Source organism: Salvelinus fontinalis, chromosome 6 (genome assembly GCF_029448725.1).
Source record: "Salvelinus fontinalis isolate EN_2023a chromosome 6, ASM2944872v1, whole genome shotgun sequence".
Taxonomy (NCBI): Eukaryota; Metazoa; Chordata; class Actinopteri; order Salmoniformes; family Salmonidae; genus Salvelinus; species Salvelinus fontinalis.
The window spans coordinates 54,204,561-54,232,512 of record NC_074670.1 but is presented as its reverse complement, the minus strand read 5'-3'; the positions used below and the strand labels follow the sequence as shown (position 1 = coordinate 54,232,512).

At 43.0% G+C, this 27,952-nt stretch overlaps 1 protein-coding gene across 1 annotated transcript in view; it reads left to right on the top strand.

The window, feature by feature from the left end:
• LOC129858147 (polycomb group RING finger protein 3-like) overlaps window positions 1-27,629 on the top strand; it is a 45,578-nt gene extending 17,949 nt beyond the window's left edge. The window contains exons 2-10 of the mRNA XM_055927152.1: window positions 6,618-6,721; window positions 8,520-8,637; window positions 9,130-9,226; window positions 12,448-12,503; window positions 12,860-12,967; window positions 16,269-16,357; window positions 18,868-19,005; window positions 20,983-21,063; window positions 22,498-27,629. Of these exons, the coding sequence (XP_055783127.1) occupies window positions 6,707-6,721; window positions 8,520-8,637; window positions 9,130-9,226; window positions 12,448-12,503; window positions 12,860-12,967; window positions 16,269-16,357; window positions 18,868-19,005; window positions 20,983-21,063; window positions 22,498-22,545 (750 nt within the window). The 5' untranslated portion in view covers window positions 6,618-6,706 and the 3' untranslated portion in view covers window positions 22,546-27,629. The remainder of the gene's footprint in view (window positions 1-6,617; window positions 6,722-8,519; window positions 8,638-9,129; window positions 9,227-12,447; window positions 12,504-12,859; window positions 12,968-16,268; window positions 16,358-18,867; window positions 19,006-20,982; window positions 21,064-22,497) is intronic.
• Window positions 27,630-27,952: the final 323 nt, after the last annotated feature.

Below are 27,952 nucleotides of genomic sequence, written 5' to 3'. Positions count from 1 at the left end.
GGCAGGATGTAAACACTGGGTCATTTTGATACGGCAGGATGTAAACACTGGGTCATTTTGATATGGCAGGATGTAAACACTGGGTCATTTTGATATGGCAGGATGTAAACACTGGGTCATTTTGATATGGCAGGATGTAAACACTGGGTCATTTTGATATGGCAGGATGTAAACACTGGGTCATTTTGATATGGCAGGATGTAAACACTGGGTCATTTTGATATGGCAGGATGTAAACACTGGGTCATTTTGATATGGCAGGATGTAAACACTGGGTCATTTTGATAAGGCAGGATGTAAACACTGGGTCATTTTGAAACGGCAGGATGTAAACACTGGGTCCTTTTGATACGGCAGGATGTAAACACTGGGTCCTTTTGATACGGCAGGATGTAAACACTGGGTAATTTTGATACGGCAGGATGTAAACACTGGGTCATTTTGATACGGCAGGATGTAAACACTGGGTCATTTTGATACGGCAGGATGTAAACACTGGGTCATTTTGATCCGGCAGGATGTAAACACTGGGTCCTTTGATCCGGCAGGATATAAACACTGGGTCATTTTGATACGGCAGGATGTAAACACTGGGTCATTTTGATACGGCAGGATGTAAACACTGGGTCCTTTGATCCGGCAGGATATAAACACTGGGTCGTTTTGATACGGCAGAATGTAAACACTGGGTCATTTTGATACGGCAGGATGTAAACACTGGGTCATTTTGATACGGCAGGATGTAAACACTGGGTCATTTTGATACGGCAGGATGTAAACACTGGGTCCTTTTGATACGGCAGGATGTAAACACTGGGTAATTTTGATACGGCAGGATGTAAACACTGAGTCATTGTAACGGTCCTGACCTGTTTTATGTTGTTTTTGTATGTGTTTAGGTCAGGGCATGTGTTTTGGGTGGGCAGTCTATGTTATCTGTTTCTATGTTGGTTTTGGTTGCCTGGTATGGCTCTTAATTAGAGGCAGGTGTTTTGCGTTCTCTTCTAATTAAGAGTCATATTTAGGTAGGGTGTTCTCACTGTTTGTTTGTGGGTGATTGTCTTCCGTGTCTGTATGTTATTTCGTACCACACGGGACTGTTTCGGTTTATGTAGTCTGTTTCCTATTTGTGCGTTCTTCGTGTCTATGTAAGTTCTCATGTTTAGGTCAGTCTACATCGTTTTGTTATTTTGTTAGTTATATCCAGTATAGTTCGTTTTCGTCTTTGTCTATTTTGTTTCTTTAATAAATCATTATGTATTCAAACTTCGCTGCGCCTTGGTTCCCTCAATACTCCTCCTTTTCCGAAGATGGAGAGGAGGAGGATCGCCGTTACAGTCATTTTGATACGGCAGGATGTAAACACTGGGTCATTTTGATACGGCAGGATGTAAACACTGGGTCATTTTGATACGGCAGGATATAAACACTGGGTCGTTTTGATACGGCAGGATGTAAACACTGGGTCATTTTGATACGGCAGGATATAAACACTGGGTCATTTTGATACGGCAGGATGTAAACACTGAGTCATTTTGATACGGCAGGATGTAAACACTGGGTCATTTTGATACGGCAGAATGTAAACACTGGGTCATTTTGATACGGCAGGATATAAACACTGGGTCATTTTGATACGGCAGGATATAAACACTGGGTCATTTTGATACGGCAGGATGTAAACACTGGGTAATTTTGATACGGCAGGATGTAAACACTGGGTCATTTTGATACGGCAGGATGTAAACACTGGGTCATTTTGATACGGCAGAATGTAAACACTGGGTCATTTTGATACGGCAGGATGTAAACACGAGGTCATTTTGATACGGCAGGATGTAAACACGTCCTGGGTCATTTTGATATGGCAGGATGTAATCACTGGGTAATTTTGATACGGCAGGATGTAAACACTGTGTCATTTTGATACGGCAGGATGTAAACACGTCCTGGGTCATTTTGATACGGCAGGATGTAAACACTGGGTCATTTTGATACGGCAGGATGTAATCACTGGGTCATTTTGATACGGCAGGATGTAAACACTGGGTCATTTTGATACGGCAGGATGTGATAACACTGGGTCATTTTGATACGGCAGGATGTAAACACTAGGTCATTTCGATACGGCAGGATGTAAACACGTCTTGGGTCATTTTGATACGGCAGGATGTAAACACTGGGTCATTTTGATACGGCAGGATGTAATCACTGGGTCATTTTGATACGGCAGGATGTAAACACTGGGTCATTTTGATACGGCAGGATGTAAACACTGGGTCATTTTGATACGTCAGGATGTAAACACTAGGTCATTTCGATACGGCAGGATGTAAACATGTCCCGGGTCATTTTGATACGGCAGGATGTAAACACGTCCTGGGTCATTTTGATACGGCAGGATGTTAACACTGGGTCATTTTGATACGGCAGGATGTAAACATGTCCCAGGTCATTTTGATACGGCAGGATGTAAACATGTCCTGGGTCATTTTGATACTGCAGGATGTTAGCACTGGGTCATTTTGATACGGCAGGATGTAAACACGTCCTGGGTCATTTTGATACGGCAGGATGTTAACACTGGGTCATTTTGATCCGGCAGGATGTAAACACTGGGTCATTTTGATACGGCAGGATGTAAACACGTCCTGGGTCATTTTGATACGGCAGGATGTTAACACTGGGTCATTTTGATCCGGCAGGATGTAAACACTGGGTCATTTTGATACGGCAGGATGTAAACACTGGGTCATTTTGATACGGCAGAATGTAAACACTGGGTCATTTTGATACGGCAGGATGTAAACACTGGGTCATTTTGATACGGCAGGATGTAAACACTGGGTCATTTTGATACGGCAGGATGTAAACACCGGGTCATTTTGATACGGCAGGATGTAAACACTGGGTCATTTTGATACGGCAGGATGTAAACACTGGGTCATTTTGATACGGCAGGATGTAAACACTGGGTCATTTTGATACGGCAGGATGTAAACACTGGGTCCTTTTGATACGGCAGGATTTAAACACTGGGTAATTTTGATACGGCAGGATGTAAACACTGAGTCATTTTGATACGGCAGGATGTAAACACTGGGTCATTTTGATACGGCAGGATGTAAACACTGGGTCATTTTGATACGGCAGGATATAAACACTGGGTCGTTTTGATACGGCAGGATGTAAACACTGGGTCATTTTGATACGGCAGGATATAAACACTGGGTCATTTTGATACGGCAGGATGTAAACACTGAGTCATTTTGATACGGCAGGATGTAAACACTGGGTCATTTTGATACGGCAGAATGTAAACACTGGGTCATTTTGATACGGCAGGATATAAACACTGGGTCATTTTGATACGGCAGGATATAAACACTGGGTCATTTTGATACGGCAGGATGTAAACACTGGGTCATTTTGATACGGCAGGATGTAAACACTGGGTCATTTTGATACGGCAGGATGTAAACACTGGGTCATTTTGATACGGCAGAATGTAAACACTGGGTCATTTTGATACGGCAGGATGTAAACACGAGGTCATTTTGATACGGCAGGATGTAAACACGTCCTGGGTCATTTTGATACGGCAGGATGTAAACACTGGGTCATTTTGATACGGCAGGATGTAATCACTGGGTCATTTTGATACGGCAGGATGTAAACACTGGGTCATTTTGATACGGCAGGATGTAAACATTGGGTCATTTTGATACGGCAGGATGTAAACACTAGGTCATTTCGATACGGCAGGATGTAAACACGTCTTGGGTCATTTTGATACGGCAGGATGTAAACACTGGGTCATTTTGATACGGCAGGATGTAATCACTGGGTCATTTTGATACGGCAGGATGTAAACACTGGGTCATTTTGATACGGCAGGATGTAAACACTGGGTCATTTTGATACGTCAGGATGTAAACACTAGGTCATTTTGATACGGCAGGATGTAAACATGTCCCGGGTCATTTTGATACGGCAGGATGTAAACACGTCCTGGGTCATTTTGATACGGCAGGATGTTAACACTGGGTCATTTTGATACGGCAGGATGTAAACACGTCCTGGGTCATTTTGATACGGCAGGATGTTAACACTGGGTCATTTTGATCCGGCAGGATGTAAACACTGGGTCATTTTGATACGGCAGGATGTAAACACTGGGTCATTTTGATCCGGCAGGATGTAAACACTGGGTCATTTCGATACGGCAGGATGTAAACATGTCCCGGGTCATTTTGATACGGCAGGATGTAAACACGTCCTGGGTCATTTTGATACGGCAGGATGTTAACACTGGGTCATTTTGATACGGCAGGATGTAAACACGTCCTGGGTCATTTTGATACGGCAGGATGTTAACACTGGGTCATTTTGATACGGCAGGATGTTAACACTGGGTCATTTTGATACGGCAGGATGTAAACACTGGGTCATTTTGATACGGCAGGATGTAAACACTGGGTCATTTTGATACGGCAGAATGTAAACACTGGGTCATTTTGATACGGCAGGATGTAAACACTGGGTCATTTTGATACGGCAGGATGTAAACACTGGGTCATTTTGATACGGCAGGATGTAAACACCGGGTCATTTTGATACGGCAGGATGTAAACACTGGGTAATTTTGATACGGCAGGATGTAAACACTGGGTCCTTTGATCCGGCAGGATGTAAACACGTCCCGGGTCATTTTGAAACGGCAGGATGTAAACACTGGGTCATTTTGATACGGCAGGATGTAAACACTGGGTCATTTTGATACGGCAGGATGTAAACACTGGGTCATTTTGATACGGCAGGATGTAAACACTGGGTCATTTTGATACGGCAGGATGTAAACACTGGGTCATTTTGATACGGCAGGATGTAAACACTGGGTCATTTTGATACGGCAGGATGTAAACACGTCCTGGGTCATTTTGATACGGCAGGATGTAAACACGTCCTGGGTCATTTTGATACGGCAGAATGTAAACACTGGGTCATTTTGATACGGCAGGATGTAAACACGCCCTGGGTCATTTTGATACGGCAGGATGTAAACACGTCCTGGGTCATTTTGATACGGCAGGATGTAACCACGCCCTGGGTCATTTTGATACGGCAGGATGTAAACACGTCCTGGGTCATTTTGATACGGCAGGATGTAAACACGTCCTGGGTCATTTTGATACGGCAGGATGTAAACACGTCCTGGGTCATTTTGATACGGCAGGATGTAAACACGTCCTGGGTCATTTTGATACGGCAGGATGTAAACACGCCCTGGGTCATTTTGATACGGCAGGATGTAAACACGTCCTGGGTCATTTTGATACGGCAGGATCTAAACACGCCCTGGGTCATTTTGATACGGCAGGATGTAAACACGTCCTGGGTCATTTTGATACGGCAGGATGTAAACACGCCCTGGGTCATTTTGATACGGCAGGATGTAAACACGTCCTGGGTCATTTTGATACGGCAGGATCTAAACACGCCCTGGGTCATTTTGATACGGCAGGATGTAAACACGTCCTGGGTCATTTTGATACGGCAGGATGTAAACACGTCCTGCCAACGCACTTGCAAGTGCTCTGCAACTGAATGCACTTGTTCAACCCTGACAGTCTGGCAACTGTTACAGCAACTGTGCTACATGATTTGGTACGCAGCCCAGGTGATAGAGAACCCCTAATAGATGCTCAGCAGCCTTCCTTCACTCACCTCAATGGAGTAAGTGGACTAATGCCATGGTCTGGTGAGCAGACAAAAGCACACAGGCAGACTTGTATTGTCCCAGACCGAGTAAAAGAGAATTCACATTTAAGATCAATAGGCTAGAAAAGGCAGTGGGAGTCCGTTTCATGCCAAGTCAAAGAGGTTTTTGGAGCTCACAACTCAAAGCGTTCTGGCTCAGAATGGGTAGTGAATCTCTAGGCCTATTTCTAATAGAGTGGCGTTCTGGCTCAGAATGGGTAGTAAATCTCAAGGCCTCTGTCTAATAGAGTGACTAAGTACTGCAATACGTCAGTCCTCGTGTCATGTGGGGACACGACTTTTTCTCCTGGAAATGTTAGGTCCGATGTTTATTTTTAGGCTTTACTGGATCTGAAGTTACTTTAAATATGGTTCTTATTTTGTTACATGAATTCAGGGACGTCTCCACTCCATACAACGGTCTCATTGTATAAATGTTGTTTCAATAGTCTGAGCACTTTCCCAGGTTCATTTCAGGTCTGTAGAGCAGTGTCCCAAAAAATGGTGGGTCCCAGCCAACTCTTAAGCGGTTGCAGTTCAAGATAAGCCTGATATCAGGCAGATAAATTCTGTGCTCCAATATTTGTCTGGTCTCAGTTTAGTTCATGATTGGGATAAGGCTAGAATGAGCCTCTTTAACTCCTGTCCTGAATAGCTGCTGGGTGACTACAGGCTTTTGTTCCAGTCCAATGGTAACACGTCGGTATTCCAACACTGCTCTCCAGGATAGGAGTTGGAGGACCCTGGGCTAGAAACACTGTTTTATCCCATGGTACAAGGGACTTTGGGGGAACCACCACTGCTGTAGAACACAAAGAATTCTAATCGTGATGTTGTCTTTCTGTGTTCTCTCCTAGCCACATGAAAGGGCATCCATGATGCGGAGCTAACACCACCTCGTGCCTGCAGGAAGAGACGTGGCTGCCAAATCATCCCCAGTCAACACATGGCGGCATTAGGGGTAAGCCAAGACAATCACCCAGCATGAATGGAGTTTCATGTCTCTGCCTCTGTCTGTCTGACTGACTGCTTGTTTGCCTACCTGCCTGCCTGACTGCTTGTTTACCTGCCTGCCTGCCTGCCTGCCTGTCTGTCCGTCCGTCCGTCCGTCCGTCCGTCTGTCTCTCTATAGTGCCTTCAGTAAGTGTTCACACCCCTTGAACTTTTCCACATTTTGTTGTTACAGCCTGAATTTAAAATGGATTGAGATTTTGTGTCGCTGGCCTACAAACAATAGCCCATAATATCAAAGTGGAATTATGTTTTTAGACATTTTTACAAAAAATAAATAAATGAAAAGCTGAAATGTCTTGAGTCAATAAGTATTCAACTCCTTTGTTATGGCAAGTCTAAATAAGTTCAGGAGTAGAAATGTGCTTAACAAGTCACATAATAAGTTACATGGACTCTGTGTGCAATAATAGTGTTTAACATGATTTTTGAATGACTACCTCATCTCTGTACATACATACAATTGTCTGTAAGGTCCCTCAGTCGAGCACTGAATTTCAAACCCACATTCAACCACAAAGGACAGGGAGGATTTCCAATGCCTCGCAAAGAAGGGCCCCTATTGGTAGATGGGTAAAAATAAAAAAAGCAGATATTGAATATCCCTTTGAGCATGGTGAAGTTATTAATTACACTTTGGATGGTGTATCAATACACCCAGTTACAACAAAAGTTACTTTCAAACTCAGTTGCCGGAGAGGAAGGAAACCGTTCAGGGATTTCACCATGAGTCCAATGTTGATCGTAACACAGTTACAGAATTTAATGACTGATTGGAGAAAACTGAGGTTGAATCAACAACATTGTAGTTACTCCACAATGCTAAGCTAAATGACAGAGTGAAAAGTTGGAAGCCTGTATAGAATTGAAATATTACAAAACATGCATCCTGTTTGCAATAAGACAGATGTGCAAAATCATGGTGGTGGCTGCATCATGTTATGGGTTTGCTTATCATCGGCAAGGACTAGGGAGTTTTTGGGGGGATTAAATGAAAACTGAATAGAGCTAAGCACAGGCAAAATCCTAAAGGAAAACCTGGTTCAGTCTGCTTTCCGACAGACACTGGGAGACAAATTCACCTTTCAGCAGGACAATAACCTAAAACACAAGGCCAAATATACACTGGACTTGCTTACCAAGACTACATTGATGTTCCTTAGTGGCCTAGTTCCAATTTTGACTTAAATCGGCATTAAAGTCTATGGCAAGTCTTGAAAATGGCTGTCTGGCAATGATCAACAACCAATCTGACAGAGCTTGAAGAATTGGAAAAAGAATAATGTGCAAATGTTGCACAATCCTGGTGTGGAAAGCTCTTAAGAGACTTACCCAAAAAGACTGTAATCGTTATCAAAGGGGATGTTATTGACTCGGGTGTGAATACTTATGTAAATGAGATATTTCTGTATTTAGTTTTCAAAACATTTGCAAAGCTTTCTAAAAACATGTTTTCACTTCGTCGTTATGGGGTATTGTGTGTAGATGGGTGTGAACACACAATTCAGTCTGTAACACCACAAAATGGGGATTAAGTCAAGGGGTATGAATACTTTCTGAAGGCACTGTGTACAAAGCAGTACTCTGCATGACCTTGAAACAAATGAGTTGGACAGTTGACAGGTCTTTATCTTTTAGTCTTTTGTCAAAACTGAATTGGGAGGTTACCCTTAGAATGTAGAAAAATAAACAAAACGGAACAACTTGAGTTTGGACTCAGCATGTTTTTTTGTCCTTCTTCTCCCCAGAACCCTGAGACACTAACCAGGAAGATCAAGTTGTGGGACATCAACGCCCACATCACTTGTCGCCTGTGTGAGGGGTACCTGATAGATGCCACTACTGTCACGGAGTGCTTACACACCTGTGAGTACCTGCCGATGGCGCTCATACACAGTCTTCAGATAGTAACGCTGCTCTTGTATCTTTATGAGGGCTTCATGCATAAGTTTTCATACAAGAATATACATTTTCATTGTCGCAATAAAGTGTAATTGTCACAACAATCAAGCAAACCTCCCCCACAAAGTAGTTGTAGTAATGATAGAGATGTATTTGCGTGAATGTCAGTGGCAATGCAAGTAATGTAGTAGGTCAGTCATGCCCTAGAGGGAGCCATTGTACCACACGTGGAAAGTCTTCATTTACCAAATGTCAATGTAGAGTGTACAGTGGACAGCTTTCATCATAATCCTCTGGTGAAAATGAATTTCTCTCACAACCAAGCAACGAGACTCACATTGTCCGAAAAGCTCTCTCTCCAAAAAGCTTCACTTTTTTAGAACCTAAAAAGATAGGAGAACAAGACACCCATAATGCTGATCATGGAAGGGGCGTGTCTCTCTGCGTGTCTTCCAGTCTGCAGAAGCTGTCTAGTGAAGTACCTTGAGGAGAACAACACCTGTCCCACGTGCAGGATTGTCATTCACCAGAGCCATCCACTGCAGTACATCGGGTGAGTGAGCAGCCTGGACATCAAACCACCTTCCCCTTACCCGCTCAGTGTTGGGTTTCGTTAGTGTGCGGCACAGAGACCCACCACTAGGGGGCAGCAGCACTGTCCAATAAACAATATAGTGTCAAAGGAGAGGGGGGTGGAGGAGGAACACACAACAACAGAATACATGCATATTTACACACACGCACACACACACACACACACACACACACACACACACACACACACACACACACACACACACACACACACACACACACACACACACACACACTAAAGGGACTGTTGTCCATCTGTTGTCCAGTGTTGGGGCAGTAGGTTCTGATTAGTATTGTGGCCACTGGGATGTTCGCCAGCTTAAATGTCTACCTGCTATTTAGTCATTAGGCATATGCCCCTATTTTAATGGAAAAGCCCATCTCGGAGTAGGTGTTTGTTTAAAATAAAAGCTCATGAATGACAAACATTTAAACAGGTGAAAGATACATCAGTGCATTAACACAAATCATGGAACAGGTTCAAACTAGGTGTGAGAGGCAGAGACCAAAACAACTGCTACTACTACTGGTGCTGAGAGGATGAAAATACAAGCAATCTAACCATATTTCATGCACATGCTCCCGTGTGGCTCAGTTGGTAGAGCATGGCGCTTGCAACGCCAGGGTTGTGGGTTCATTTCCCACGGGGGGACCAGGGTTAAATTCCCACGGGGGGGACCAGGATGAATATGTATGAACTTTCCAATTTGTAAGTCGCTCTGGATAAGAGCGCCTGCTAAATGACTTACATGTAAATGCAAATACTTTTGGGCTTATGATGAACTGATACAGTTGTACTACGCTAATATATATGTGTGTGTGTGTATATATATATATATATATATATATATATATATATATATATATATATATATATATATATATATATATATATATATATATATACACAGCACCAGTCAAAAGTTTGGTCACACCTTGTAGAATAATAGCGAAGACATCAAAACTGAAATACACATATGGAATCATGTAGGAACCAATAAAGTGTTAAACAAATCAAAATATTTTTTTATATTTGAGATTCTTCAAAGTAGCCACCCTTTGCCTTGATGACAGCTTTGCACACTCTTGGCATGCTCTTAACCAGCTTCATGAGGAATGCTTTTCCAACAGTCTTGAAGAAGTTCCCACATATGCTGAGCACTTGTTGGCTGCTTTTCCTTCACTCTGCGGTCCAACTCATCCCAAACCATCTCAATTGGGTTGAGGTTGGGTGATTGTGGAGGCTAGGTCATCTGACGCAGCACTCCATCACTCTCCTGGGTCAAATAGCCCTTACACAGCCTGGAGGTGTATTTTGGGTTATTGTCCTTTTAAAAAACAAATGATAAGTGCAAACCAGATTGGATGATGTATCGCTGCAGAATGCTGTGGTAGCCATGCTGGTTAAGTGTGCCCTCGATTCTAAATAAATCACTGACAGTGTCACCAGCAAAGCACCCCCACACCATCACACCTCCTCTTTCATGCTTCACGGTGGGAACCACACATGCGGAGATCACTCGTTCAGCTACTCTGCGTCTTACAAAGACATGGCGATTGGAACCAGAAATCTCAAATTTGGGCTCATCAGACCAAACGACAGATTTCCATCAGTCTAATGTCCATTGCTCAGGTTTCTTGGCCCTAGCAAGTCTCTTCTTATTGGTGTCCTTTAGTAGTGGTTTCTTTGCAGCAATTCGACCATGAAGGCCTGATTCACGCAGTCTCCTCTGAACAGTTAAGATGTGTCTGTTACTTGAACTCTGTGAAGCATTTATTTGGGCTGCAATCTGAGGTGCAGTTAACTCTAATGAACGTATCTTCTGCAGCAGAGGTAACTCTGGGTCTTCCTTTCCTGTGGTGGTCCTCATGAGAGGCAGTTTCATCATAGCGCCTGATGGTTTTTGCGACTGCACTTGAAGAAACTTTCAAAGTTCTTGAAATTTTCCACATTCACTGACCTTCATGTTTCTCTTTGCATATTTGAGCTGTTCTTTTACCAAATATGGATATCTTCTGTATATTCCCCCTACTTTGTCACAACACAACTGAATGGCTCAAACGCATTAAGAAGGAAAGAAATTCCACAAATTAACTTTTAACAAGGCACACCTGTTAACATCTGTTAATTGAAATGCATTCCAGGTGACTACCTCATGAAGCTGGTTGAGAGAATGCCGAGAGTGTGAAAAGCTGTCATCAAGGCAAAGGGTGGCTACTTTGAGGAATCTCACATATAAAATATATTTTGATTTGTTTAACACTTTTTTTGGTTACTACATGATTCCATGTGTTATTTCATAGTTTTGATGTATTCACTATTATTCTACAATGTAGAAAATAGTAAAAATAAGGAAAAACCCTTGAATGAGTAGGTGTGTCCAAACTTTTGACTGGTACTGTGTGTATATATATATATATATATATATATATATATATATATATATATATATATATATATATATATATATATATATATATATATATAACACGTTCCTGAAGTCATATTCTCCCAAAAATGAGGGGTATGTGTCATCATCGAGCATTAGGAAATCTTGCACATTGCATATTTAAGCGAAAGCTAATTGAGGCTCCATCCACCCCCACACCTCTGTGCATCAAGGGCTCTGTCAAAAAGTTGTCACACCTTGCTGTGTTTGGGCGAGGCAAAGTTTGGCTACCGCGGTGGTAAGCGGTTGGCTCTCGCCGGCCTCGGGGAGAGAATCAGCTAATTGTGGTCCTGAGCAGCAAATAGATGGAATGACCTTCACTCCAGACAGCAGGAACACCACATATATTTCCAGGGTCCTCGTGACATCACAACACACCCCACTGGGTCCTGCTAGTCACAATGCTTTTCAGCTGTTGAAATAGAGTATGGTCACCTCTGTGCTGGGCAGTGGTTGAGATGCTGTGTTTTGCTGTCACTCTTGCTGTTTAATGGTTAAGGGTGTTCACACATCAAGCATGTGCTGCTGACATTTAGGAGGTGTGTATGATCAGCATTTATGTATATCATCTTTTGACAAAACGAATGAACTTTTCTGTCTCGTCAACGTCAGTTACAGTAAAGTCAAAGCTTCCGAACAAGACAGAGTAAGCAGGGTATAACATATCTTAAACTGTCAGTATAAATTGTTAGATTTCTAATTTCTAGATTTCATATCTCTTTTCCTCTAGCCATGACCGAACAATGCAAGACATTGTCTACAAGTTGGTGCCGGGGTTACAAGAGGGTAATTATCTCATATTGGTTTATCTTCTTCCTTGTCCCTTCACCAATAACATTTAACTGTCACTATTATTCTCTGCCCATACACATCTCTCACCCCTGTTTCCTTACAATCTGTTTGTACCGTGAGATTGAGGCGGAGTAACTGAATAACTAACATCCCAACGCACATAGCCCTGGAATATCTATCAAGGATTTGACACGTGCATTCATTGATGTATCTGAGGGACTGTGATGAGAAAAATACTGCTCCATATCAGACTTAAAGAATCCCTAGTGACAGGCACCTTCAGCCAAAGCAAGGCCTTAATTCTCCCTTGTGTCTCTCTCTCTCTAATTCCCTCCTCCACCCTCCTGCAGCGGAGATAAAAAAACAAAGAGACTTCTATCAGAAGCTGGGAATGGAAGTGCCCGGGGACATCAAAGGAGAGCTGTGCAGCATGAAACATCTAGATCCTCAACGCAATGGTACGGCCCAGCTCGCCTTGCCGGAACCCAGGCACACGCATCTCAACATATCCGCCCTCTATTTTCCTCCACTTAGTATCACCTTGTTCCTTGATTCAGCCCAACCCAATCAGTGTGAGAAAGTGGCGGTGGCTGTAATGCACGGCCGCATTCCATCCCAGCCCGACACTGAGGGTTTTTGTAAACTCGTGCCCAGAGGGTCGTCACAGAGCAGACCTAATCGCTTGCTTAATAACCTTTCTGATTTCTTGTAATTAACTCTCAAATGGAAGTGGAACTGCTCTCGTGCTACCCCCCGCTGTTGCTGTAGGTTGGGCTGAGCCATGGCTAACACACTTACATTGACAGAATCCTGGCAGAAATGAAACCCTTGTCTGCACTCACTGCCCAGCAAAACAAAGATAGTGCGGAGCTTGTGGGCTAATGACAGGCGGCAGCTCCTGCTCCCAGATTTCCTGAGAGCCAAACCCCGAAGCGGGGAATGACATGCGCGTGCTAATGGATGCATCTATAATGGTACCTTCACTTCAAGGGCTCAAAAAGGCTTTCACTGTCATATTTTTGTTCTGTCTATTTCTCTCGCTGTTGTGTTCTCTTTCTCTTGCTTGTTATCTCTCGTTTCGTCTTTCTTTCTTTCTCTCTCGCTCTCTCTCTCTTTTACATGCCGACTTTACGACAATATCCTCCGTGAAGACAAATGTGTTTTTTCGACGTCAACAAGTTATGTAAAAGCTAATTCACTGAGAAATGTAAATTCTCTGTGACATGTCGTACTCAGATTAGCCCACTAGTTTCTCTGTGACATGTAGTACTCAGATTAGCCCACCAGTTTCTCTGTGACATGTAGTACTCAGATCAAATCAAATCAAATTTATTTATATAGCCCTTCTTACATCAGCTGATATCTCAAAGTGCTGTACAGAAACCCAACCTAAAACCCCAAACAGCAAGCAATACAGGTGTAGAAGCACGGTGGCTAGGAAAAACTCCCTAGAAAGGCCGGAACCTAAGAAGAAACCTAGAGAGGAGCCAGGCTATGAGGGGTGGCCAGTCCTCTTCTGGCTGTGCCGGGTGGAGATCATAACAGAACATGGCCAAGATGTTCAAATGTTCATAAATGACCAGCATGGTCAAATAATAATAATCACAGTAGTTCTCGAGGGTGCAGCAAGTCAGCACCTCAGGAATAAATGTCAGTTGGCTTTTCATAGCCGATCATTAAAAATCATCATAAAAATCATTAATCTCTACCGCTCCTGCTGTTTCTAGAGAGTTGAACAGCAGGTCTGGGACAGGTAGCACGTCCGGTGAACAGGTCAGGGTTCCGTAGCCGCAGGCAGAACAGTTGAAACTGGAGCAGCAGCACGGCCAGGTGGACTGGGGACATTAAGGAGTCATCATGCCAGGTAGTCCTGAGGCATGGTCCTAGGGCTTAGGTACTCCGAGAGAGAGAAAGAAAGAGAGAAAGAGAGAATTAGAGAGAGCATACTTAAATTCACACAGGACACCGGATAAGACAGGAGAAGTACTCCAGATATAACAAACTGACCCTAGCCCCCCGACACAAACTACTGCAGCATAAATACTGGAGGCTGAGACAGGAGGGGTTAGGAGACACTGTGGCACAGATTAGCCCACTAGTTTCTCTGTGATTTGTAGTACTCAGATTAGCCCACCAGTTTCTCTGTGACATGTAGTACTCAGATTAGCCCACCAGTTTCTCTGTGACTTGTAGTACTCAGATTAGCCCACCAGTTTCTCTGTGACATGTAGTAGTCAGGTTAGCCCACCAGTTTCTCTGTGACATGTAGTAGTCAGATTAGCCCACCAGTTTCTCTGTGACATGTAGTACTCAGATTAGCCCACCAGTTTCTCTGTGACATGTAGTACTCAGATTAGCCCACCAGTTTCTCTGTGACATGTAGTACTCAGATTAGCCCACCAGTTTCTCTGTGACATGTAGTACTCAGATTAGCCCACCAGTTTCTCTGTGACATGTAGTACTCAGATTAGCCCACCAGTTTCTCTGTGACATGTAGTACTCAGATTAGCCCACCAGTTTCTCTGTGACATGTAGTACTCATATTAGCCCACTAGTTTCTTGTCTTTAAGACTCGATAATATCAGTGTTTACAATCATAGCACTGTTCAATTGCCTTATTCCTAGAATTATTCCCAAAATGGAAACAATGTCCACCTTATACTTAGTGTCATTGAGTTATTTTCAGATTGGCTGAAGGTGAATCGTATCCAATTTTCCCTCACTTGAGCGGCAATCACTCTGTTTACACTTGAGATTATCTCAAGCCTTACCGCCAATCCCCTTTGGGATGGGCTGTGAAGAGCAAAGGGAGAGCAATAGAAGATGGGCCCCAGTCCCATCGCCAATCAGAGAGAGGGAGAAAATGGCTGTCCACAAACAAGGGGCTACCTAATCAACTGAGCTCAGATAACGTCCCTCGTTTTGCCGTCACGGAACTGACTCAATTGACCCCGATTGGGAGATTGTCATGGCCCTTTCTACCAAGGTGTTTTCCATCACAGTGACCCAAATCGCTGGAGCCAACAATAGTATGGTTTATTGAACAAGAGCTGGCCTCAACGCTCTAAGACTATGTTCCCAAGTTTAGCTACCCCGGTGTGTGGAGAAGACTCTTTTCTCTCCTCTTGCCAGTGACCATCAGCCCTTACTCTCTAATAACCTTTCTCCAGCTCCAACTCTCCATCTCCTTCCATATTTTTGAGGAGAGGGTCAAATGGTTCCCTGAGGCTGATTTAAACCAAAGAAAGGTCTGATGTTAGCCCCCCTCCCCTGGTACAATGGCAAATGAGTGAATGAATGAATCGGTTTGCCTTGATTAATAGGTGTCCTGTAATGGAGGGATATGCTTAGACGGGGGACAAGTCAAGTAAACTGCTTGACACTTTGGGCCACGTAATTGCCTAATAAATGTGCCTCTGCATGAACGGAGACTACAGTTGAATACAGGCCATTTAGTTAATTAGAAAGAAGCATGCCCTGTTTCCTGGCATCAAATGAGCATTGCTTGTGTTTAGCCAACAAAGAGAGCAGGCATGAAAGTCAATTATGTCCTGTCCACTAGATTAAAGGTAACACAGATTCTGAGTGTCGGTCACTCGTAATTGTCTGTGGTAATTTTGTAGAAAGCAATGGCTTGATGAAGTTACATTTGTTAATTTGTTGAAACATCCAAATTATGAATTTAATAGAAACCAAAGAACTTTGGCTTGATAGTCTCTATTACCACTAACTGTTACTTCCCTCATTGGTTGACAACAGGCGAGGTGAAAACAGAGGACACGGACAAAAAGGAAACGGCGGAGGAGAAACCGGAGGAGGATAACGATTATCACCGCAGCGACGAGCAGGTAGGTGCCCTTCCACCACACGCCCCCTTCATTTCCTGCAGGACAGGAAGGAGTCATCTCCAAGCTCATCTTTCATTTCCTATGTCTGGGTGGCATGAAATTACGAGCCTCGTAATGTATAATGTAATCTAATCAATATTCCCCTGGGTAATAGGTTACCTCTTTTGTAATTATCAGTTCACAACATGCTAGGCCTAAAATCTACAAGTAGACAACCCAGCATGACACACATACAGCTAACCCATTCAAAATGGGGGACGGTTTTACATGAATTCCATCTTGATGTCATTTGTATTCAGGTAACTTCTCAGCCCTGTGGATGATATCAATAATGCAGAGAGAGCTTTTATTGTCGCGGCATGTCGCCGTCGTATCCACAAACAGTCATGTCAATAAAGGAGTTGCCGCACACTCGTCACGACTGTATAGCTTTAGGAGATTGGCTGTTTACCATTTAGCCATTGTCCCTACAGAGAAAGGAGCCACATGTCAGTTTTTGAAAATATGCCCGTCCACACCCAGCCAAGCGGCACGTCGTCTACGCTTGGCTGGGAGATTGCACCAGGGGTCCAAGGTCCCGCTCTTTTGGTATTCAGCAGAAGAATGGAGCGTGGAAAGAATAGCTAATAGGGCAGCTGTAGCTAGGCTCTGTGGATAGAATACAGGGAGGGGTGAACTGCTGTCAAGTGTCAGGTGAGACACAGGAGAGATGGAGAGGGTGAAATGGAGACAGTTGAGGGGAGGATGTGAAAAAGAGATAAAAGAAAACAAATATTTGGAGGATAGATAGAAGGTCTATAAGTCACCGTGGATGGGAGAGTCTGCTATTAAATTGTGGAGGAGAGGAAAAAGACGGCGTGAGTGAAAAAGAGCGGATGGAAGGAAGGAGGTGAAGAGAGGAATGAGAGACAGGATATTAGGTTAATGGAGAGTGAAAGAGAGGACAGAGAGGAGGGAGGTCATACAGAAAGGGTTGATAACAGAAAAGAGAACAGAAGGAAAGAGGAGGGAGAGGACGATAACTACATTTTCTTTTAAGTGAGGTTTTACAACAGCAACTCAACCCTAGTTGGTAGTAGTAATAACAGCAGGAGAGGGCCATGCATGGCTGGGTTTTGGACTTCTCCCGCCATGTCTGCTGGCTGACCTTCTAAAGGTTGACCTTGGGGTGCGAAGGGAAGCCAAGGCAGGCTAATGAGAGCAGCACAATACTGAAACTGAAAGGAAGAAGAACCACAAAAGAAAAATGAATCAGAGCAATGTCTGCTCACGTCGGCCGAGGCACAAACGATTGAATTTGCACATCCAGGATTTCCAGACAATGGAGAGAGTGTATTAGGTGTCGGTTCTTTTCAATTGAAATGAGCTCCCGATAAAAAAAGATACAAGAACTCTGATCGGTCATGTGATCAAAAAATCATTTTTAGAAAAACCATAATGACTGACACCATGTTATCTAACTCCAAGGATGGTGATTTTGGGATGCTGAATATGGACATAACTATTGACTGAAATGTAAAATATTGAACAATCTCTAGTCATTAAATCTATCAAGTCATTTCACGTTTTCTCCTTCAACATTTGATGTCTGCTGTTCAGTACACAAATCAAAAGAAGAGAGAAAAGGTGTACTCTGCTGCTCCAAAGACCTTCCTTTACTCAATACGCTGGGCTATTGCATCAGTCATATCTGTGAATTTGCTGCGAGTCATACCAGCTTGGCAGTTCCCTAATGATTCCACTAATGTAATGGCCCAGAAGACTGCTGCTGAACTACCATTAACTCTGTCTCTCACTCTCTCACTGCGAAGCCTTTATTTGCATCATAACGTTTCCTTCATTGCTTGTTCCATTGAAACCCAGCCATTTACACTTTACAGCGATCTTTACACTTTACAGCAGCCTTTGCTTTCGATACGTTACATGGCTGCTGAGTATTTATTTACAAGTTGAGATGATTTTCATGTTAAAGCATAACTCTGGAGAGCCTTGTTTTTTTCTGGATCTCTTGATGTTTAAGGAGGGAGAAAGATGGTGGCGTTAATACCCTGTTTCTATTACTCCCTCCCTGGGTCCCAAGAAATCACCTGAAAATGGCATGAGAAAGCCACTTTACCAGGGCACTTTGTCTGTGCCTGTGTGGCAATCTGAGGATGAGGCCTGTTGCTGGTAATGCAACATGACTCTTTCACACACAGCCTTGCCAAGCCACCTGTGGCTCCATCTTTGTTTTGCCATGCTCCAAAAGTGTGCCACTCTCCATCTCCTGGCGTACTGAGATAATGACATGGCACAGAGTCACCATGAACGATACCTATTCCATTTGGATGGCAAGTCTCATGTGGAAGGGTATTTTAAACGTAGGATGGAAAGTGGTTGATGCACTGTATTTTCAGCACAGGATAATTAAGATAAGTCATCTGGTCTGCCTTCATGACTGTACTGAGAAGCCTGAAAGGAAAATTCAAGTTCCACCTCAGTCATTTTGTAGTTTGTCTTCCCTTCTGCAGGTCAGCATCTGTTTGGAGTGCAACAGCAGCAAGCTCCGCGACCTGAAGCGCAAGTGGATCCGCTGCTCTGCGCAAGCCACAGTCCTTCACCTCAAGAAATTCATCGCCAAAAAGCTTAACCTGACATCGTTTAATGAGGTACGTCTAACACACTTTACGGCAAGGGGGGGAGGGGATTTTTCCTGGTTTACCTGCTGGTACTGACTTGGACTCTGTAACACTTGTTCAGTGATAAAGGACCTATTTTTAAGGAGGCCCCAAGATGTAGTTTTGACTAGCTGTCTCTTTAAGCCCTTCCCATGCACTTCAAACTGAAAGGTGATCACTTTTAACAAGGCATTCTTGGTCTTCTGAAGGCAGTGAATCTGTATGCACCATCACATACACTATCAAAGCCTCTCTGCTGTCATTATTTTTCACAAAGCGTTTACCATCCACCATATGTTCTGGGGAAAATAAGCTCTTGTAATATAATTTGCTTTCTGTCATGTCGTTGTGAGTTGCCTGTCATAACTGTATGTGGGAGATCCTGGGTGTTCAATTAGCCTTTTCTCTCTGGTATCTGTCTGTCATGAAGATGTGTGTGAGTGTGTGTGGGTGGTCTTCACCGCATACGCTTCCATCACCAACGTCCGTAGCGCAATACAGCTGTCAGCTGCTCTATTGTTGTCTATTGAATATTAAGAGTCATTGTTCATACAAAATCTATTTTCAACGGCAAACACACAGCGGAAGTGTGCGTCAACAGCCCCCGCTGTGTCAAAGCACAGTGCATCACTTTCCCATGGGTTATATTGGTATAGCTGTAAGATAATTGTGGCATCCATCTTGATATTTCAGCAGCCCACATGAGCTGAATGCGTTGCGTCATTCACACCATGTGTCTTATCATTTTTTATGAGTTTTCAAACTTGTTGCCATGTCTCCCAGCCCCCAAACACATCTTTGGATATTGTGTCCATTCTTTCATATTATGATAATATCAATAATTGAATCACTACTCGAATACATGCTGTCTATTATTTCTGTATGTCTTGATGTGGCAAGACGGTTTTAAACTGGCACCAAGGCAAAAACAGCAAGGAAAAAACATTGTTTCTCTGTTAGAAGGAACATCCAGCCGCCCAGGCTCTGTCGCAGCCGGCCGCGACCGGGAGACCCACGAGGCGGTGCACAATTGGCCCAGCGTCAACCGGGTTAGGGAGGGTTTGGCCGGCAGGGATGTCCTTGTCCCATCGCGCACCAGCGACTCCTGTGGCGGGCCAGGCGCAGTTCGCGCTGACATGGTTGCCAGGTGTATGGTGTTTCCTCCGACACATTGGTGTGGCTGGCTTCCAGGTTAAATGGGCATTGTGTCAAGAAGCAGTGCGGCTTGGTTGGGTTGTATTTCGGAGGACGCACGGCTCTCGACCTTTGCCTCTCCCGAGTCCGTACGGGAGTTGCAGCGATGAGACAAAACTGTAACTACCAATTGGATACCTTAAATTGGGGACAAAAAGGGAAAAAAACTAAAAACAAAAACAGGAAGGAACAGCCAGCTACCAGTAGGTGCTGCTATGGCAGTGCTGCTTCACACTGGCTTCCTCTCCTCTCTCCCTTTCCCCTTAGTCCCTCAGCCTCTGTGTTAGGGAGAGTATTGATTGGCCGAATGCAGATGCGGCCAGCCGCCTCACAGAATATCAAACTTTAATCCAAGGAGGAGGAGTGGATTGGCGAGGTGTCATTTGATTCGTGTTGTCTACAAATACGCTTTTTGTGCTTTTCCAAAAGCCCTCCATGCGCAAGGTGCCAAGGGCCCACCGTCAAATATACGGTGCCATCTTTCTTTCCTCTCCAAGAAACGGAGATGGTTTGACGCTGAGTGAAAGTGAGAGGAAAATGATAGCTGTGGTGTTTGGAGGGTTCATTTTAGAATTCCACGGCAATGGGAGACACAAGGACAACATTCAGAAGGACAACATATGAAATGTTATCAAAGCAGAGCATGTTTCTGGTCATGCGGTTGTTGTCACAGCATTAAACACCCCTAGCTTAAGAGGTATTTATGCCCTGCAGGGGATTTTCCTTCCAGTAAAATGGTAATAAATGTGGTGTTCTTATATCTCCCATTCACAGCTGGACATTTTATGCAATGAGGAAATCTTGGGGAAGGACCACACTTTGAAATTTGTTGTCGTGACGAGATGGAGATTTAAGGTAATACTTTCATATATAAGAGAATGGGGTAATATAAGTCTCCTGACATTTTAATATTGCTTTTCAGGTTCTGTTGAATGTATGTACTCTGCATAGATCATCCACAGATATGCATGCTGAAAAGCTGTGCAGACAGGTAGTGATGGGACATTTGATGCTTGAGCACCGGTGCTCCGGTTCCGTTTTCAAAGCACTACTGATCCGACGCAATGTACCGATGCCGGTTTCAAAGCACTACTGATCCGACACAATGTACCGATGCCCGTTTCAAAGTAACATTATCACATGATCAATGGCATCCGAAGCTTCGTTTGATCACGCGGTTTTTGAAACCGTGGGTTGCAAAATGCCACAGATTTTGCTGTGGTTCCAGTGCTATCGTCGATTCCAAGTTGCTTTAAAACACCGACCTCTACTGGATACCGTACTTAGGCCTACAATGTAGTTAGGATTTTCTTCTTGTCGCGTCACCTGAACAGCTCAGCATGTAGAGTCATGGTCTCGGGGAACAGAACACTCACTGATGACAGGGAATGGGGTTGAACCCCAGCGAAGACATATTATTTACACCTTTTTTTATGTGACACCACGCTTTTTGCACATTGTTGTTCAAACAATTTGTTTTATTTAGTGTAGAATAAGCTTCTGTCTATAGCATCCGAAATAATGCCATATATTCACAATTTTTGACAGCATAAAAAGGGATTCACAGCAAAAAAGGGACGTATGATGGAGATGTAATGTAAACTTGTAAACTTGTAAACTTGTAATGGTAGCTGATTGTACACTCTTAGAAAAAAATGGTTGCAAAATGGTTCTTCGGCTGTCCCCATAGGGTAACCCTTCTTGGTTTCCAGTAGAACCCCAAAAGGGTTCTCCTATGGGGACAGCTGAAGATCCTTTTAAGTTTTTTTCTAAAAGTGTAGGTTATTAACACCCACAACTAACCGCTGCGCCACGGAGATTTGATTGATATTCTGGAAAAGACTTCCATATGAACGTTACATGCTGCTTTTTATTGCTGACCAGGTGATGTCACTAATGTGCATCGTGTTAATAGCTCCGAGTCATTAACCGTTTTCCGGCACAATTTGGTGAAAGCCCCAAAGACAGAGAAAGCCTCGCAAAGACCGAGAAAGCCTCGCTTTCCCCATCACTACACACAGGGGTCTCAGTTAAGAAAACAGCTTGTTCTCCGGAAACTATTTTGAGACCCTTTCTCTCACGATTTGCTATGATGACATAAAACCCCAAGATAAAGTGAAGTGTATGTTACGATCCAAGCTGGTCATTTTAAATCCAGATGACGTATACTAGAGGCTAAGAAAGGATAGAAACAAAGTAGTAGCCTATCAATTTTTTTAGAGGTACATTTTGCCAGCTGCATGGTTTTCAGTCAGTCTTTATCTGTCATTTGTTTTATTTGTATTCCAGAAATCCCCCCTCCTGCTGCATTACAGGCCCAAAATGGATTTGCTGTAGTCGGACAGAACGGTTGTTTTGGCCCAGTGGCCCAGGACTGTGCAACGTACTATTTATGCAGAGACGATCAACCCCAACCCCAACACCAACACACCAGAGCAAAAGTACACACAAGCCAGCAAACAAAGAACCCCAGCACAGATACTGCACCACTGGCGGGTTTGGATCAAAAACAACCTTTTTTTTGTCCACTATACGTCCTAGATATGTGAAAAATTAGAGAGAAAAAGCATATATTTATACTTTTGTACAGGTGAGAGACATGGAACCAAGACACTACTGGTGCTCTGTTTACACATGAACAAGATGTCGGGTGATCGTTCTACCGTCTTTTTTGTTTTCTACAGACTTCACTCCTCGGACCCTCATTAACTGATAAAAAGGGGAGGACGAGGATTTTTAACCATTCTTTTTCTTTTTCAGGTTAAAGTCAGATGAGTCTTGGGAGCACAGAAAGTATATAAAGTTACACGATAAGACTGTTTCTAAGCTGTTTATTGAGTTGTTGAATTGTCCTCTGATTTTTCTATTTGATTTGTAATTTGCTTCGGGGTTTGCTGAACGTTGATTGTGAATAGGCAAAAACAAGTGTGTAGTAATTTATGTTCTATATAACAATATTGTACATAAAATGTTATTATGAGAGAGATTGAAAGGAGTAGGAGAGAGACTTTAGACTGTTAGGAATAGTTCCAGAAGTGCTATATTGTTGGGCTACTCAAATGTAGCATTGGAGGATACGTTAGAGTTTTAATGCAGAGAAGACTTCTTGTCAGTATATAGAAAGGCATCTGATAGTTGTCTGAGAGAGAAACAAAAGAAATATATCAAATCTTCTGCCGTGTAAAAAAAGGAAAGGGTCTGAAATGACGTTGCATTGCCGTATGAGCAATATATGAATTTGAGACCGTCTACAAAAGCAGCCAGCTTCTGATAGCGTTAGCGTCCTACTCCTTAGTAGAATGTATTCCACTGGGTGATCTTTATGTACAGTGCAGCAGGGCACCACTTCTTCTGTCCCTATCTCATCGCTACCTTTAGTGCCAAAGGCTTGAAAAACCCCTTGACTTCCCCTTGTATTTCCACGTGGTGAGCTATATGAAAGTCGCTGAGATATCATCTATTTCACAGCAGTATGTGACCTGAGCTAGAGAGCTGTTTGGAACAGATAGTCAAATATGAAATTGAGATGTTATTAATATCACAAGAGCTTTGAGTTTCTTCATTATGTTAAAGAAGCACACTCAGATATTGAAGAGTAATACTCTTTTGAGCATATGAAATAAATTAGTTTTTTTGAAATGATATTATCAAAATCTACTTTTTGACCTTTGGGAGGTGGCTCTAATTTTAGTGCTTATTTGAGTGTATCTAATGAGAGTTGGGGGAGAAAGTACTTCAGAGCTTAATGGCTTAACTGTGTATTACGGGAACCAAGGCACGGAGGGATCGGAACAGTCTTAATTCATAGTCATGGCCACCTTTTTCGTCGGTGCAACTGAAATATCCTTTCCTTGAACTGGACCCTAGAGTAACATTTCAGACCTCACATAGCATTACCTCAGTGCACTGTCAATATTTCTGTCAATAATGGTTCGTTCCCCTCCTTGTATTTATGCAAGGAAAGCTGTCGGTCTTGTACACAGTCCAAATAAGTTTCTACAGGTGCATACTATATAAAAAACACTTTCATACAGGTCTCTACGAAAACCAGCTTAACCAAAATGTATTTGTATTTGGTTAACAGTCCCCCCATCAGTAAATGCATAAATATATTGATATAAGTCTGTTTTTTAAATAATTTCCATACTTTGACTATACACAGGTCACCTTGGTATTTGTTATGATCTTATAGTGTGAAACATTTTTGGTATGCATATGGCAACACAATATGCATAAGTTCTGTCTGACTCATTTCTTGTTGTTTTTATCACTACCTTCTGCCTTTGACCTTAGCTTACCCCATCCAAGAGCCAAATCATGTATTAATCATGTATTATTTGTCATTATTGACCACTTGTCTCTAGTGTGAATGACATGAATTTTGTGTTACAGGCCCCATACATGTACATTAGCTTTGTTTGAACAGCATATTAGCCAGTACGCCCTCAAAATAGCCATGGAATCATTACGTATTGCAAAAAAAGTTATCAGAGAAAAACGATGTAGTAACTATTTCGAAGCTGTATCTATGGGTTCTTAAAGGAAAATTCCACCCCAATATTGTCGTTTGGTATTTGTTTCATTAGTCCATTGTTGATATAGTCCCAAAAATGCTTTGCTTGTCGGCACTCAAGTTTTCAAGATATGTAACTTAAAAATGACGTAAATCATCCCCGTGTGATGCATTTTGCATAGTTTTTGGGTTGAGTTCTCCTTTAAGAACTGGTATAATTGGAACAAAGGCATTTTACATGGTGTTGTTATGAGACTCGGATCTTCTTTTCTCAACTTGTTTTGTATGCATGTGAGTACTGTTCAGGAACCCTGTGATGTGATCTCTGGGACAGAATGGGGGCGGCGAGGGGGTCTTGTTTTGGGGGCTTTGCCACCGTGAAGGCTGGTGCTTGCGGTTCTTTACTCTCTTCTTGGAGCTGAGTATGGTGCTAACGTCTTTTCTCTAACTCAATCTTGTGCAGATCAGCTTCGGAGGGTTAAAATGAGTGCTGTGGATTCCCGAGTGCTGATAGTAGTTCAGTCACTCACTAGTCGGGCTTCGTGACGACCTGCCTAGTGCCTACGTGCCGGAGCCCTCTTTTCTTGTCACAACTGTCTCTCTCGCTCTCTCTGTGCAGAGGAAAAAGGTGCTGGCTTTTTCTTGTTGATTTGTTTGTTTTCTTTTCCCCGCGGTCCAGGCTTGCTCTGGAAACGGAACAGAGAGAATGGTCAATAAAGTTGTGAACCGTGAACGAGTGTTATTGAAAATACAGAAAAGCTGGGGTAGCTATAAACCCAAATGATTCAGCTTCAGAGAGAGAGAGAGTGTATTTATTTTGGGGTATTTTCATGCGAGCCACAGTAACCTCAGTTAAAAGCATGGGGATCCCAGTCCTAGCTGTAGTCCTTCATTCTGCTCTATGTAATTGGTACAGAAAGCTCATTCCACAGTTGTTTTTCTTTATCACTCACTACACTTTTATGACTTCTAGCAGTTTTTAGGCATTGGTCGGATGCAGTCAGTGGCAGGAAAGTCGGCAGAGGTATTGTTGTTTGAATGTTTCCAAAGTGAACTCATACCCAGGAGACCTTAATTGTATGCCTGAGAGGTGTGTGGAGTAACGTGGGGGCAGGTTCCACCACCGAAGCAGTGGATTGGATCGATCTTCACGCTTTTATCAGCCCAACATTGAGACATCAGTGCTGCTTCACTTGACAGCCAGGCTAAGAGGCTTACAGGCTTCCCCACAGTGTTCACTGCAGATCGGGGTTTGCATCCAGACTGAACCGTTGCCAGTGTGGAAACCACGGCCTCGACTCATAAACTCCGTTTTTCTCATTTGACCTCTTGTTATCTCCGAATTATCCACACTGAGGTTGGGGCGAGCTATAAGCAACTGATAAATAGTCTAATTGCCTTAACTTAACTACCAGCGAATTGAGTTGTCATAATGCCACTTATGAAGACCAGAACTAGACATGCTACTTGAGGAGGCTTTTAACCCAGTTTTTTTTAAAGAGCAATTAACAGTGGCAGTCATTTTAGACCGGATACCCTGGATAGACATCAAAGTTTTCCAGGTGGTCTCAAAATGGCCGTGTTTGTTCCTGTAATAACAGTCTTCACTCTGAGTGTGATGGCTCTTTTTTACTCTGGCTCCCTGAGCTCTCCTGTAAAGCTCTGTAATCACCCAGGCGACCCGTACGTGTGACCGGGGTCACTCAGACGGCTAGTCTGGATGAAACACTCAAAAAATACAGATTGTCTTGCCAGGGTGGCACCGCACCACTGCACTAACTCAGAAAGGCAGCTTGGCTCTTGACGGTGCTATGCCTAAGTGGAGTGAATCGCAGTCTCACAGGTGGTGCCAATTGAGGGGTAACTGTCTGGAATTGGCTTTCACTTCAACATGAGATTTACATTTCAATTGTCCATTTCAAAGGTGTCAAATGATCACCTGCAACTAGGACCCTAGACTGAGAAAGAGGAACGGGATGTGGTCTGGATGTCAAAGTGAGTTAATTAGCCAGATAAATGTTGGTTCGATATAGACTAACTAGTTACAGTCATATTTTCCCTCAACGTGTAGGGAAGTAAGCCCACAGTTACCAACCTTCACAGTGGCAGGCCCTCATGAGCCATAAATGTAGTCGTCATCGATATAAATCTGTCCGAATTTTGTATTATTATTTATTTGTACTGTAAAGTTATGACTCTTACAGTAGCTTATTTGTTTTTGAAAAATGTCAAGAGATTTGATATCCTTCCCCATGTTCATGATTTACCTTTTTGTTTGTTTAAAACATACAAGACTCATGCATAGTATTGTACGGCTTAAATTATGAATTTGTATTATTCTAAGTGATCACCTCTGCGCAATGCTCTCTGTAAACGACCAACACAAGCTGTGTTCCTTTTGGGTCAAGGTCTGGTAAAAGAAAACAAATGTAAATCTGGCAATGTGGTTATAAACGCAATATACGTTTCTCAGATGGTTCCAGGCTTCAGCGTAAAAACTCAATTTAAATTTGTTTTGTTTTGCTTTCCAGTCAATTCCTCAGGTCACAAAAATGCCTTCCTGGTCTTGGGGGTGACCAGGAATCTCAGACTACACTAATGCACCCGGATATGAAATGGCTGGATTTAGTTTTGGTTTTGTTTCTCTTGTTTTGCCGTTGTCTCTGTGACAGAAATTTCCACAGTCGTGTTTCTGGGTTAAACACAGGCACTTATTCAGGTGTCTTTTTCGCTTGTCCTCTTTTTTGAATTATGATTCTTTATTGCACATGTAATAAACTGGTTTCCATTGCTACATTAAAGGAGTTTTGGGTAGAGAACTGGGCTGGAATTTCTTACACACAATATTAAGGATGCTTTTTGTTGAAAACTAGTGTGTATTTCATCAATAAATGCCTTTAAAAGTGTCTGTAACGCCGTGGTGTCTTTGCTCTGTCTGATCTCTAAGAGATTGCTCACAGGGATGTCCATCCATCCAAATACCAATACTACGGTTTTAGAGATCTGTACTAAATGCTGACACCAATATCACTCACACCCAAGACTTAGAAATCCTAAAGTCTGCAGACATGTCTTTCCAGTGTGGACTTGGTTAATGATCCAATAACATTGTTATGCCCCGTCTCATTTCACATCTGCCCATTTTATCTAGACATACTGTAACCGCTGAGATCTAATGAACCGTTGAAGAAAAACAAAGCACTTCATTGCAAATGAAAGTGTTAGTATTCT